At 41.6% G+C, this 13,675-nt stretch overlaps 2 protein-coding genes across 18 annotated transcripts in view; one reads left to right on the top strand and one right to left on the bottom strand.

Moving 5' to 3' along the window:
- AFG2A (AFG2 AAA ATPase homolog A) overlaps window positions 1–985 on the bottom strand; it is a 227,132-nt gene extending 226,147 nt beyond the window's left edge. For all 17 annotated transcript variants that reach the window (XR_008971665.1, XM_057405167.1, XM_057405164.1 and 14 more), the window contains exons 1-2: window positions 721–985; window positions 93–217 (exon numbers count right to left, since the gene is read on the bottom strand). Coding sequence is in view for 16 of the 17 variants with exons in the window: in XM_057405167.1 (XP_057261150.1) it covers window positions 93–217; window positions 721–961 (366 nt within the window). In the remaining variant the exon portion in view is untranslated. The remainder of the gene's footprint in view (window positions 1–92; window positions 218–720) is intronic.
- On the top strand, window positions 960–13,670 carry NUDT6 (nudix hydrolase 6). The gene is made up of 5 exons (XM_057405108.1): window positions 960–1,119; window positions 1,475–1,762; window positions 7,124–7,179; window positions 9,617–9,671; window positions 13,110–13,670. The coding sequence occupies exons 1-5, from the start codon at window positions 960–962 to the stop codon at window positions 13,496–13,498; spliced, it is 948 nt and encodes a 315-aa protein (XP_057261091.1). The 3' UTR covers window positions 13,499–13,670.
- The last annotated feature ends 5 nt before the right edge of the window (window positions 13,671–13,675 follow it).

Genomic DNA, 13,675 nt, shown 5'->3' with positions numbered 1-13,675 from the left:
AATGCATGCTCCATTTTGGTCCCTGCTGAATACAAGAGAAACATGTTGAAAGCCCCAGAAAAAGCACTTGTAGGAATAATTAAGAGCCTCACCTCCTGTCGCCCATTAGCAGACGTAATCAAGACCGGACGACCTATGCATACGTTTGCAGACTTCATGCTGCTCAGTGACAGCTGGGCGAGGTCTCTTCGCAACATATTTGGAACTTTATCATCTCCTAATATTTTCAGAAAAAAAAAAAATCATTTTTTCCTACCTGTCAGATTAATTCAGTGTTTCTCGCACTCCCCAATCAGTATAACTAACAAAACCCTTCTAAGCCCCCATGAATGGCAGCACCCAGCCATGAGCGAAGTGCAGGGACCATCCTGGGTCTGCGCTGTAAGGGGACCGTGTTTTCGACCGGTCTGAAAACACCCATGGCAACGTGGACTGACAGATTTCCCATCCCGTTTTAACTAACAAGAAGCAACAAAAAAAACTACAAACAAAATCCATTACACGGGGCTCAGCCGACCTTGCCCGAGAAAGCCTCACTTTCCCGCAAGGCCCGTCTCCGTGAGAGGACCAGGCAGCCGCTAGAACCCTGCCACCGGGGCCCGGGCTCGCTCTGGCAGCCATGCGAGCGCAGTTTTGCAGGGACTCATTTTTAAACGAGCCGCCCTCAGCCCGGCGCCCGGGTCAGATATTGGCACGTCCCCGTCGCAAGCACTCACGTACCTGCCTCCACGGCGTCCGAGACCCCCAGCACCAGCGGCCCGCCCTCGGCAGCGTCAAGGGGAACGGCGCGCGGAGAGCCATCGCTGCCACCGCTGTCTGGGACCGGCCGCCCCTTACTCTTCCTTCTGGAAGACGCGGCCATGCTGCCCCGCCAGCTGTCGCAGAGCGCTTCCGGGAGCAGAGGCCGGCACCGCCCATGGGGTGGCCTCGTCTCGTCCGGCTCAGCCCCACGCAGCGCCATGGTGAGGCCGTGGCGGGCGCTGCACCGTGCGCGGGGCTGGGCTGCTCTGGCGGGGCTGCAGGCGCGGCCGGATAAGTTCGGGGGGGTGAGCGTGAACTTGGCGGAGTTGAGTCAGCCTCTCTGTTTGGAGCGGGCCATCTTCGGGCGATGGCTGCGCGGCAAGTGCCGGGCGGGGGCCTCGGGGGGGCAGGGCGGGGAGGGGGGCAGCGAGTCTTCCCATGAGCCGTGAGCTCACCTTCACGCACGCATAGCCGTGGTCGTGTGGTGAGGGGTGTCGGCAGAGGCAGCTGAAGGGAGGAAAGATGCGGTTTCCTGTGCCTTAAGGCATATCCCAACGTAAATCCCCCTATTTTATGTGTTGACACCAAAATTTACTGCTTAAAATGCCAAGCTGGCAGCCTCTCCACCTGTCGCCGCTGGCACATTTCTCACACCTATGGTAGTTTGACCAGCGGTAAATGAGGTGAAAATACAGACTTTGACGCATTAATCTAATCCGTTGTGTGCGGTGAGGTTTACGACCAGAAGGAGCAACTGCGAGGGGCGTCTCAGAGGCGGCGGTGGCTTTCAGCCTCCGCTGCTCACTTTCTCTTGCAGGTGCTGTGGCCCAGTGGCGGGAGGAAGGCTGCACTGCTGTCTGGCTGCATGTTCCCATTTTCCAGAGTGGGTTTGCGGCAGCAGCCGCTTCACAAGGCTTTACTTTCCACCACGCTGAGCAGGGCTCATCCACCTTGACCCTATGGCTGGGAGAAGGGCCCAGCAGGCTGCCGGGGTACGCCACCCACCAGCTGGGAGTTGCAGGTTAGTGACTAAAGTGGTTGCGCCCACAAACAGGTTTATGAACAAGCCTATGGGAACAGGTTCAGTAGGAAACAATCTGCACAACAAGCACATGGAAAACAACTGCCTACTGCTCGGGTAACTTTACAAACTGAAGTGTGTCATTCAGGAATCATAGAATGGTTTGAGTTGGAAGGGGCCTTCAAAATCATCTTGTTCCAACTCCCTTGCCACAGGGAGGGACACCTTCCATAAGACCAGGCTGCTCAAAGCCCCATCCAGGCTGGCCTTGAACACTGCCAAAAATGTGCCTGTATGACAGGGCATATTGCTAAAAACAGGCTGCTAAAGTGAGAGGTGTCTCAAGAGAGCTCCAGTTTGAGAAAATTATATATAAATAGCTCAGGGAAAAGAAAATGTGTTGCTGATGCTTTCAATTTTCATTCAGGAATATTGTTTTTAAACACCATTTTGAGAAGCATATCGTGGCTTTCACCTAGCAAATGAGAGAGGTAGGATTTCAAGGTTCAAACAGGTTTTTAAAAGCAAAAATGTAACTACAAACTTATCAGAAAAAAATTGCTTCTCTGCTCCCTCTCCTTTCTATAGATGCTTAATACGTGCATCTGCCTAAACTATGCTCAAGTTAAGGTCTGTAAATAGGGCAAAATTGACCCAACAGCAGTTCTTCAGGGGCTGGCACAACCACTGGCCTAAATTACAATGGCCTAAAAGCTGATCTAAGCTGGACCTAGAAGTCCACAACCCAAATAAGTATATTTCACAAACAAATGTCTGAATACCATGCTGTTACCCATCTGGACCTCCCACAACCACACCACAGCTGAAAAGGATTTGCTCAAAAAACTGATATGATTCCCAAGGAACTAAATAAGATGGTTTCCCCACCAACACCTTTTTTTTTTTTTTTAATACATCACAGTAAAAGGAACTGATGATGAGCCAAAAATACAATCAACTTGAACTGTGCTTCACCAAATTTGAATGGTTTTGTCCTCCTTCCCAGCAGGCTTCCACAGGAATATTACTACCAGTTCTATCATTTAGTAATGTCCTGTAAACTGGAGGTTGGTTTGGGCCCCTCATGTACAGGTAAAGAGTGGATACAGCAGAGGGACAGCAAACCTCTCCCATTACAACCTTGACTCATTTATCCTTGGCTTGCAGGGACGCTGTGGGATGTTAATTCCTCACCAAGTGCTGTTAAGACCCATAAACAGCAATTTGAAAAATCTAGTTAGGAAGGACTTGCAAAAGCTGGATTATTCTATGCAGCAGTAGGTCAGGTGAAAGTAAAGTTTGGAAAAACAAAGCTTTCAATTACAAAACAGCTCTACTACTAGGGGTATCGTGATTTTTCAATTACCGCCAGCAGAGGTCAGGGTAGAAGCCGAAGACAGGCCTGGAATTTTTCAGTTAACATGTTAGAGCATGTTTTCCTGAGGTATGAAAACCTCACCATTAAAATATGCATCATTAAATGCCAGTAAGATAATGCATTCTAGCAAAAGCACCGTGTTACTCCTTATGGTTGTAACTTGCATGTTCAGGGAGACAAGACTTAACTGAAAGGGGATTTTTCTGACGGAGTTTGCATAACTGAAAGAATTAGAAGAAAATCGTGTAATAGATGGTTCTGACCCTGATAGTTGTCAGGAAAGACTTAATATAAGAAAAATCGTAAGTTTGAGAAACTCTAAAACATTTGAAAACATGAAAAATGCCCTTTCAGAGCATAATTTGCTGTTGTATGTTGAAATATTTTGCGCATAGAAACATCTGCAAGTAGGAAAAACTTTGAGGGAACAAAAAGTTGCATAAATGCAGGTATATGGATTTCATAATTTATTGCCCAGATTTAAGATTTGCACAATGTATAATGTATGTATTCTTTGCAATCACTTTCCAGACCTGTAGGTTCTTATTCGTTGTTGGGAGTTTCTTTAAAAGAGTTAAAGACTTAAGGAAGACATTTAGGCAGGTAAAAAAACAGATTTCTGTGTGTGAAGTAACAACTGCAGTATTTTGGGGTTTCTTCTGTTCCACTCACTCTTGGTGGTTCTGGAACACATCCCAGGGATACACTAAGCAGTGTGGATAACACCTGGCATACTGTTATTAAATTATCATTCAGGAGTGAGAGCCTTTTGTAGTGGAAGTTCTACTTTTAATTTATTTTATTGAAACATTTAAAGTAAATAATTTTTTAACAAAATTAAATTACTTAAATGTGTGTATTTAGTGTGTGTGTGTGCCAAACCCTAGGCTTTTTTATTTGCTGAACAAAAAATGGGATTTTAGAAAGCCTATGCAGCGAATTTGCTGATGAGAAGCTTCATCTCAAAGCTGTGGCAGATCAATTAAATACAGCACTTAGTCCCTTGCTCATCCTGAAAGTAAAAGGCAGGGATGTTGAGTGTGGTTTGCCAACCTACGGGATGCCAGCCCAGGCAGCAGACAGCAGGTAGCAAGTCCATGTTGCCAAGTAGACCAGCAGCTGGTTTTCATCCTGTCTGGAGTTTCCCTCATGGTAAATGCTGTGCCGCCAGGGCTAGTGCCTCAGCATGGTCTAGCCAAGTGATGACAAAGGTGTGAATAAGCAAGGTCAGGTCATATTTTGCCAGACTAGATCAGAGTCACCAAGCAGTAAGCAGCAAACGTTACTCATTGGGCTCAGCCGTTATTGTTTAGAAGTAGTGGAATATGTGATGTGTCTTCCAGCTAACTCTAACTTACTGTGTCCACTTGTAGGCGTCAGGATTTTCCAGATATGTAAAGGTACAGAAAAGCTTCCTGTGTATGAAATAGTGAAGAAGTTTTTGAAAAACATTTCCAAAATTCTCCACCTCCTAGGAGGAAGTGGTCTGCCATCCAGAAAGTTATGTGTTTATAATAATATACTTTATTTAAGTTTAATTAAGTTAATATACTGCGTAACAATGGCATAGGAAGACAAGTTGAGGAAGGAAAGTGAAAGGGGAGGAAGAAAAATAAAAGTCACTCTCTTCTCCCTTGCATGTAATATGAGCCTTAGGATGTGGCTGTTACTTTCAGTGCTACCTACTTTAAATCTAGTTGTTGAAACAAAGTATCCACACACACAGTCAGGTGATAGCCTTGGACAGTCCTGTTACTTAAGAAAGGGTGTAAAATACGCAGCTGCATAAATGTCAGATTGTACAGGAAGCTGGAGTTAGGTTATGATGGTCCAAGGAATCAAAAGTGATTTAAAAGCAGTTCCCAAGTTGTTTTACAAAGTAATACCTATTCCTGTCTGCTGCCATTTACAATGCAAGCAGTCATGTGTGTGCTCATTACTTCGATGACAAATGCTTTTCAATGCCGAGCATCTTTTCATACAAGCTGACATTGGTGACAAATAGAACAGGTAGAATGAAGGTATTTTTTCCCCTCCAGTACATGCTTTCTAGAGTTGTCTAAAGGATTTTTTTTAAAATAATTTTCTTACCTATTTCCCAAAATAGAACATTCAAAACAAAGCAGTGTTATAATAGTAATTACTTGGTTAGGTCACAAGCATAAACCTTTCCAGAAAGTCCTCCTGCTGTTGGATGATTTAAAGCTTCAGATAGCACATTTGTAGCAAGAAGGGAGCTTTTAGAGCTGCAGTCCAGAGCCTGTAGTGGATGTCTGATCTCGTTGATTCTACCTAAGATTCTAACGTTGATTCAGCTGAGGGACTCCTGAGAAAAATGAGACAAGACAGCCAATCCTAGTGTTTTTCCTTTCTTCTTGCTTTGGATTTCGGTATCGTCTAGCAGAGACTTTTGTCATCTCATAGAGAATTTCACTGCCAAAAATTACATTAACAGGCATTGATTTCTGTGGAACAGCGGAAACAAAAAGTTGTTTTGTTTCATTCAAAGTGTAGTTTCCTGTCTTCAGCAGTCCTCCTTGGTCTCAGCAAACCATTTAGTTGAAGAACAGCTTTTCTAGAATATAATCCTTGTAATTGCAGCATGCATCAAAGTCACCCCTGCTTTTAATCAGTACAGTTCTTGAACCTGGACACTGCTAAACATTTATGGAGGAACGAAATCATAAAGTCATAAGCCAGAGGGAGGCAGATGCATGACTACCCTCTTAAAGCACATCCTCTGACATATCTTGAAGGAAGATTGGTATTTCATCTTTTAAATAATCCTCCTCCACAGAAGCCTGCTATGTATTATTAAAAAACAGAGGATGTTTCGAGCTGGACACTTATCCCTTGATAATTCCCTTCTGTGGAAATACTTCCCGTAGCATTTTAAATGCATACATCATCACAGATGTGACCATGTACTCTTGCTCCTGCTGTAAAATAACAAGCATTTTTTTTTATTGTTAATTACTAATTTGAACCCCATGCATGACTGATGTGGAAGAGAGCCTGGGAAACTACCACAGTGCTCATTCTACTCAACAAATCTGAGAAAAATATGTGTTTTAAAGGGAAGGAATTTTTAAAGTATGACCAAAGAGTGTGACAGGATGACTAAACATGAAAGCACCTGGGTCAGAAAAATGAGAACTTGTAATCTGCTGGAGAAAGTCATGGGCTGAGCATGAGCACACAAGGAAAAGCTGAACTTTTCAGTCATACATCCTGATTCGGTTTGTTGGGTTTTTTTTAGTTTGTTTTTTTTTTTTTTATCAAGTGGAAGTGTCACTTTCACACTTGGAAGCAATGCTTTTTGATTAACAAGTTGACTCAGATTACTACGCAGTTACTATCATGAGTTGTTAGCTGGGCAGTACAGTATGAGTACATAGATAGTTAACCAGTTAGAATGTTACCAGTACCGTCAGCCCACCAAGTACTAAAGCTTGTGTGTTATTAATGAGAAAACCCTCAAATCTTCACTACAGCAGGCAGGAGTTTTGTCATGAATTTCACTGGAGAACAGTTCATGCCCATCATGGTCACCCAGCCGGAGTCACTGGAACAATTTCTGTTATTTGAGCAATCCTGCAGGCACAGCTCTGCTGAAGCAGGCAGCTTTGCTAGGTTATTTTGATGGTGTCTTGATCTCGCCTTCTTTCGTTCTGATAATATTAGCACAAGCAAACTGTTCTTTTAATTTCCTGTCTAATCTGGAACTTAAATGTGGGAAGTCTTTATCTTGCTGCTACTAACTTTTTTTTTTTTTTCTACAGGGTACTTAACCTTTTTTTGTATTTTACTGTGTATCAGTTTTCCACTGACAAACCACTTTCTGCTATTCATCTATAAAAATCTTGCTAACGGTACAAGCAAGGGGGTTGTCATGCTTTATCAAAACATGTTTAATTAGGGTGGTTAAGATTGAACATAGTTACCTTAACACCACATTTTTTCCAATATTATCTCTCTACTAGGTGCTGTCCTACATGAAAGCACTGGAAAGGTGTTGGTTGTACAAGACAGAAATAAGGTAAGTTTGTTACAGGATTATAAAATAGAGAAGTTCATTTAGAGAAGCCAACTCTGTAGTATAAAACAAAAATATTTTTATTCCAGTGCAAAATTGTGAGAGTTAGAAATTACTTTGACTAATGTCTTGGAACACATCTATCAACAGATTGTTGTATTGCATTTGAAGGAAAAAAATAAAAATCGGACTTTGAAAACCAGTGGCTTTGTTGTTAATTATAGCTGGTGATTGAATTAACAGAACAAAGTATCCTCTCTGCTTTTTGTTTTCTCCTGTAACTGACCCATGAGTCCCTGATACTGTGCAGCCCTCTGGAAACCCCTATGGCTCGAAGCACACTTCGGGAAAAGGGTTCAGATTCTGTTTGGTTTTGAAAATTCCAGGCATATCTATGGCTTTAAATATGCAATAACATGGTTGGCCATGGCTTGGAGACTACCTCAGTACTGCAGGTGTAAAGATGATCAATTTCTCACAACTGGAAGTGCTTGACCTCGCTGCTGAGAATGTCAAACCAGAGTATACTAGTGTGGTGAGGGTGGGTTGTGTGATGTGGCCTGAGGCAGCCCAGTATCCATCGCTGGTAATGTCTCCAGCTTCTATCAGGCTAACCTGGGTTTAATATGGCACCATTTCTTCTCAGGACACAAAATGTGACTTCAGTTAACTGGTAATTACAACACAGTTAATGAACTTTAATAAAAAAGTGCTTTAATCACTTGTTTCAGTCATACAACATGGTGAAATTGCACATTCAGAAGGAAAGAGTAGTTTCTTAAGCCCAGATGGCTTAACGTTTAACTTCTTCATACTGATTTTGTTAAAGCTCACGCATAACCATTTTAAGTGCAGGTACTTCTATTCCGTTTTGCAGGAAGGCATTGAATGCTCCATTCAGGTTCGAGGTCTGATTCCGTACTTGCCAGCATTACCTCCATAGGCTCTGGCCCCAGAACACAGGAGGACAAGTCTGGCACTGCCCTTTCCCTCCAGCTCATTCTGGAAAGTGGGATGGCTATGTTCCAGGTCAGCTATTCCAGCCTACCTTTCTGGAAGAAAGCTGACACTACAGTGAGGGAAATAGGTGAAAGGAAAAAAAGTGATTGTTTCCAACTCTGCTCTTTACAGCTCTACTTAGTGACTCGATAAAATTGAGTATAAAACCTGGAGTCTGTGAATGCCCATACATTGCCTGTGCTGTGAGCAAATATAATACCTCGATGCAAGCAAATTGGCTCAGATGGTTCTCACTGTCTGTTCCAACACTCTTCTCCATTCTCCCCTGCAAAATGAACAATTCCCCTGAAATGGTGACTTCTAGTACAAATGATGTTCTAAAAGCTTTGAAAAAAAATAAAATTGGACAGCTAGTAGAATTCTAAGAGCTGTTTGGGTTTAATCATGAAAGGACAATTCCACAGCACACAAAGATTTCCAGGAACTGAAAGCAAAGCTGAAAGCCAGTAGACAACTATATGTGTTTTCCAGCTGCACTATTTTTAACCCTTTACTTTAAATTCCTATCCAAGCCTGCTAAAAGCGCACAGAAAAAAAACCTAAAAATCAACCAACCTTTTTCCAATGTAGTCGGGGTTTCAAATCACTGGAAAACAACAACTTCCCTCTCCATGCTGCACGTACAAGAAAAGACGCCTTTTTTTTTTTTTGGCCAGTGTAGCTTTTTACTGTGTTTATTTCTAGTTGAAGGTTACCTTCTTCCTACATAAACTTTTAAGAAGGAAAGAAATAAAAAGAATAGTATATGGATGGAAAGGTAGAGCCTAGAAATCTTAGTGCAATTGCAGGAGGTGTAGGAACTGGGACTCCTTGACCACTATCAGTAACAGCACCAAGTCTACACTTCACATTCTGTTTTAGGTACTGAACTTTATTGCAACTGAATAAATGCTTCTACATATAAGTCACACACAAAGCATCAGTTTCTATATTCCATGAAAACAAATGACAAAGTTACGCTACATGGTTATTACAGACACACAAAGGCATGTCAAAGCCAGTGCAATATAAAACAGTACTACAATCATAATACCTTTTTGTAAGATTAAATATATATACATTTTTTAAAAGCCAAAACCATGGAAGTGGAATACATTAGTGATTAAATACAAGATTATATAATCTATAGCAGCTTTTTCTTTTTAAATACCTAACTACTCTAGTTATCTAGCAGCAATGTTGTCTAATGACTGTTAGACAGTTTTTATTTTCAATCAGTAGATGTTTAGTTCCAATATTTCATACAGACTGTAGGTATCGCTGGTCATCACATTAACATGAACAAAGAAGTTCCTATGTAAAGCTGTACTGATGTTTGTAATTAGAATACTGCAACTTCAGAAAGTCATGTGTTAATTGTCTCCTTCATATTAGGGAGTACAACACAGGCTTCAGTAATACTTTTTTTCCTCCAATACAGACTACAGATGCGTGGAAATTTCCAGGAGGTCTGTCTAATCCAGGCGAAGACATTGGTAAGTCCTAGGATAACAGGTCATGTGTTAACAGAATTGTGGAGACATGAACAGGACTGAAATACATTGTGACCCACATCACTCCTTTGGCAAATCACTGCTTTGAGTTGGTGAACAGATGAAGTGGTCCTGTGACCTCAATGGTAATGGGGTAACGTTATGTGCAGGGCAGAGAAGTTTTACATTTGTAACATCTACCCTTTTCCATGCCTTCTTCTCTTAATTAAGTGCTTGAAGCCAGCTTATTTTTGGTAGGCTGTTTAACATGCTGTAATGCAAGCCAAAAGTGCAGAGGATTAAGGTAATCAAGATGTAACCCAAATAAAACTGAACCAGCGATCTCTCGGCTCCCACTGGAATCCAGGGCAGTGAGCTCAATGAGGGAATGACCAAAAATTTCCAACTTTTTTTTTTTTTTTTTTTTTATGTGCAAAACAGAAATAAACACACTTCCTTCCTTCCAGCCTTGTTCATTTGGTTTGTTTAGACTGTGAGCTCTTTGACACAGGACCAGAGTCAAATGCAGCACCTTGGTGTTGTGGGCACCTACTTTCAACCAGAGACATAGGGTGCTTCTGTGTTAAAAACAAGGCTTCTTTGAGGAAACCTGTAATTTCTTACCAGTGTGGCACAGGTCAGTTCAAAGGTGAATGAACAAGGGTGTTTATGAAGAGACAGAAAATTGTGCTTTTTCTCCATGTATCTCACCCCTTAAAATTACGATCCACAGACTAGTTCATTCCTAACTTACACTGCAGTTACTAGGTAGCTCCTGTTTTCTAAAGTTATTTTTGCTGACATTCATTTAGCCCCACAGCAGGATTCAGATAGGAATTTATTCTTCCAGCAACTCAAAAATGTTGCCCAGAACAGTATAGCAGCTGTAGCAAATTAGGTATCAAGCCCAGGTTTCTACCATTTTATACCTTAGAAATACCTACTGTTTTTCAGACTTCTACAACAAAAGGTGGAACAGTATTCCAGCTCATTATTTCAATACATGGAGAGAGTTTCTAGTTAGCAGGGTATGGCTGAGCTGTAATTTTCGTAAGTCATGAGTTATGTTTTAAGTCTTTTTGTCAAACAGGACAACAGAAATCAGAATTATTTTCTTGACAATGCAAATACACATACCATAGTGCAATGGATTCATGTTTTCATAAGAATTTGTTGTCTGGCCAGGCTCCTTTTCACTTCTAGTGACAGAGCTTGGCTCTAGGCCAGGAGATAGGAATTTTTGTACTGAGGGAAGAGAAAACTGCCAGCATTGTCAAGAGCTCGCCCCAAGGAGCACTGCTGCTGAGTAAGGCAGTGGCCACCCCTCAAGTAGCAGGTGAGGTGATGGCTGGAGGCTGGATACAATCATTGAGAAAGGCCTGGGAGAAACAAACCTCTTACAGCTGCCCTCCTGCCACTACTAAACTATACCGTAGTACAAGTTATGATTCACTACATCACATGTTAATACTACAAGAAGATATAAATTAGTGAAGCATAAAAATACAATAGAACTTAATTTTCCCCTTTTTATCCTTACATCAAACCTTATAAACTCACAGTCATTCAAGGGACCAAGTTTCAAATTATAACTGCAAATGGCAGTTAAAATGCTTGAAGATCCTGTGTTTATATGAAGTGACAAAATACATGGCTGCCTACTTTATGAGTACTACTCATGCAACTAACCTGAATAGTTTCTTAATGCGGATTAAGGAAAGTGCATGCATCTTTGTATTTGAATATTTCTGAAACTCAAGCCCTAGTTTCTTCTAGCTTAACTGTCATTATATATATTTTTATATTTTATAGATATACACACACATTTAAATAAAAGGGAAACAGAAAACACACTATCTAAAAGCAAAGCTCAGAGCTTAAGTGAAATCTCTAATTATTTCATTTATCTTAACCACAGCCTGCCTCAGCATTCCTCACAATCTCAGCTGTTTACCTTCTTTGACCACTCCTGTGTAATACAGCCCCTTGACTAATAATAAAACCACTTGCCACAGGCAGTTTGCTTTGCAACCTACTCTTTCAAACCAAAGGGTTGCAGCCTCTCCAAGGGTCAGTCATGGTGAATGAGTGTCTTTCCCCATATGCAGGTGCCTTTTAACTAATTAACACTGTAATGAAGTCACAAACATAAATGTTAGGAGACACTGCATATTAATGGACTTCCAGTCCCACAAAGACCTCTATACACCTGGTGTATGCAGCTCCTTCTACCACAAGGTGAAAGTTGAGCTGAGGCAGCAGGATGTGCAGGTTTGGGGCCATTCACATACAGCTGACTGGCCTCTGCTAGATAAATGGGTTTATATGTTGCTAGCCAATGTATGTCCACATTATTTCCAGTATTTGAAACTACCCCTTAAAATGCTTGCCTGCTCTATTCACCTCTTGACGTCGCTACATGAGCTTCCACAGGAAGGCGAATACAAGTACTCTTAAAACTTATTTTGTGTTTGAAGTAAGCCAGCACACTCATTCCACACTGAAATGAACTAACAGAAGCAGGGAACATCACAGAACAGCTACATGCATTCACCACTCAAACAAGACACAAGAAGAAGTTTACATAGAATCAGAAAAAGCTAATATTTTACCTACCAGTATTTTACCTACCCCAGCGAGTAGGATTTGACTTGACCACAATGGAATTGCAGACTTTGGGAAAATAAGTGGAATAGAAAACGTCTTATTTGAGCTCCTTAATTTAAGTTTTTCTTACCTTTTAAGCCCCTGAAGTTAGGGTTCCTTTGATAAGGAAGAAAACTGACACCTGCATCACTTCAGTTGATGTGCACAACACACACACATGCAGCACAGATTCCTGCAAGCACTGGCTGTGTGCTATACTGGTATTACGGCATATCTGAAATGTCACTGCACGCTTTAAGTTACATCTTGAAACAGACCTAGCACCAACTTTCACCTTCTTAAAGCCATAATTTTACCCATTTTGTTACACCTTGTGGCAAAGTACAATGGAGTGGATTTGATCAGGTGGTCTCCTCAAGGTACAGGTGTTCAGCTGCACCTGGTCTGAACCTGAAACTGGACAGAGGCAAGGAGGCAGAGAGGACCAAGATTCAAAAGGCTGAAAGGAGGGTGCAATGCTGCCCTGGATTAAGAGACAATAGAGCCAGCAGCCATGAGAATGTCAGTTTCAAAACCACACCCTCTGCAGAATTACCAAAGTTTCTTACTTTCATAATTTTCTGGGATACAAACAAGAAAAGTGTGTAGCAACTAGTTTTGTTCGGTGACCAAAAAATTAGCTTATCCTTGTGTTGAAACAAATAGGCTGACATTCCAAACAGCTTACGAAGCAGAAAAGAGAACACTTTGAGTTACAGATTTTCCACACTGAGGAGGTTTTAAGAGTGTTGAGCTATTCTCATATGTACTGTAAGGTTTGCTCTTTTCACCTAGGAGACACAGCAGTTCGAGAGGTGTTTGAGGAGACTGGCATCAAGTCAGAGTTCAAGTCCATCCTAAGCATACGGCAGCAACATGAATATCCTGGAGCCTTCGGAAAGTCGGATATGTACATCATCTGTCGCCTGGAGCCCTCCTCTTTCAACATTAGCTTCTGCCAGCAGGAGTGCGTGAGGTGTGAGTGGATGGACCTTGGTGAGCTTGCTCAGACAAAACTCGCTACTCCCATCACCAGCAATATAGCTAAACTCTTACTGTACGGATACCGGGAGGGCTTTGACAAGATTGATATCACCATGAGAGAGTTCCCTGCTGTCTCTACAGGCTTCTTCTACAAACTGTACCACAGGGAGCTGCCTGAGTCCTATAGAAGCATAATGTGATAGCAATACATTTCACATTTCATTACAGTAATAATTTAGGAGTACTATTATTATTGTAGTGTTACAGAGATCATATCAAAATTATCCATGGATTTCTTTTTAGGTAATTATTAGAAAGTAATTGTTTATTCTCTATCAAGTTATAGAAATATAAATTATTTTTAAAGGTAAATATTG

The sequence above is a fragment of the Pezoporus wallicus genome, unplaced genomic scaffold (assembly GCF_028554395.1).
Source record: "Pezoporus wallicus isolate ANWC-B61680 ecotype Strahan unplaced genomic scaffold, APGP_CSIRO_Pwel_v1 contig_6789, whole genome shotgun sequence".
NCBI lineage: Eukaryota > Metazoa > Chordata > Aves > Psittaciformes > Psittacidae > Pezoporus > Pezoporus wallicus.
Note: the sequence above shows the minus strand (reverse complement) of the source record. Positions and strands in the feature narration are given on the sequence as shown.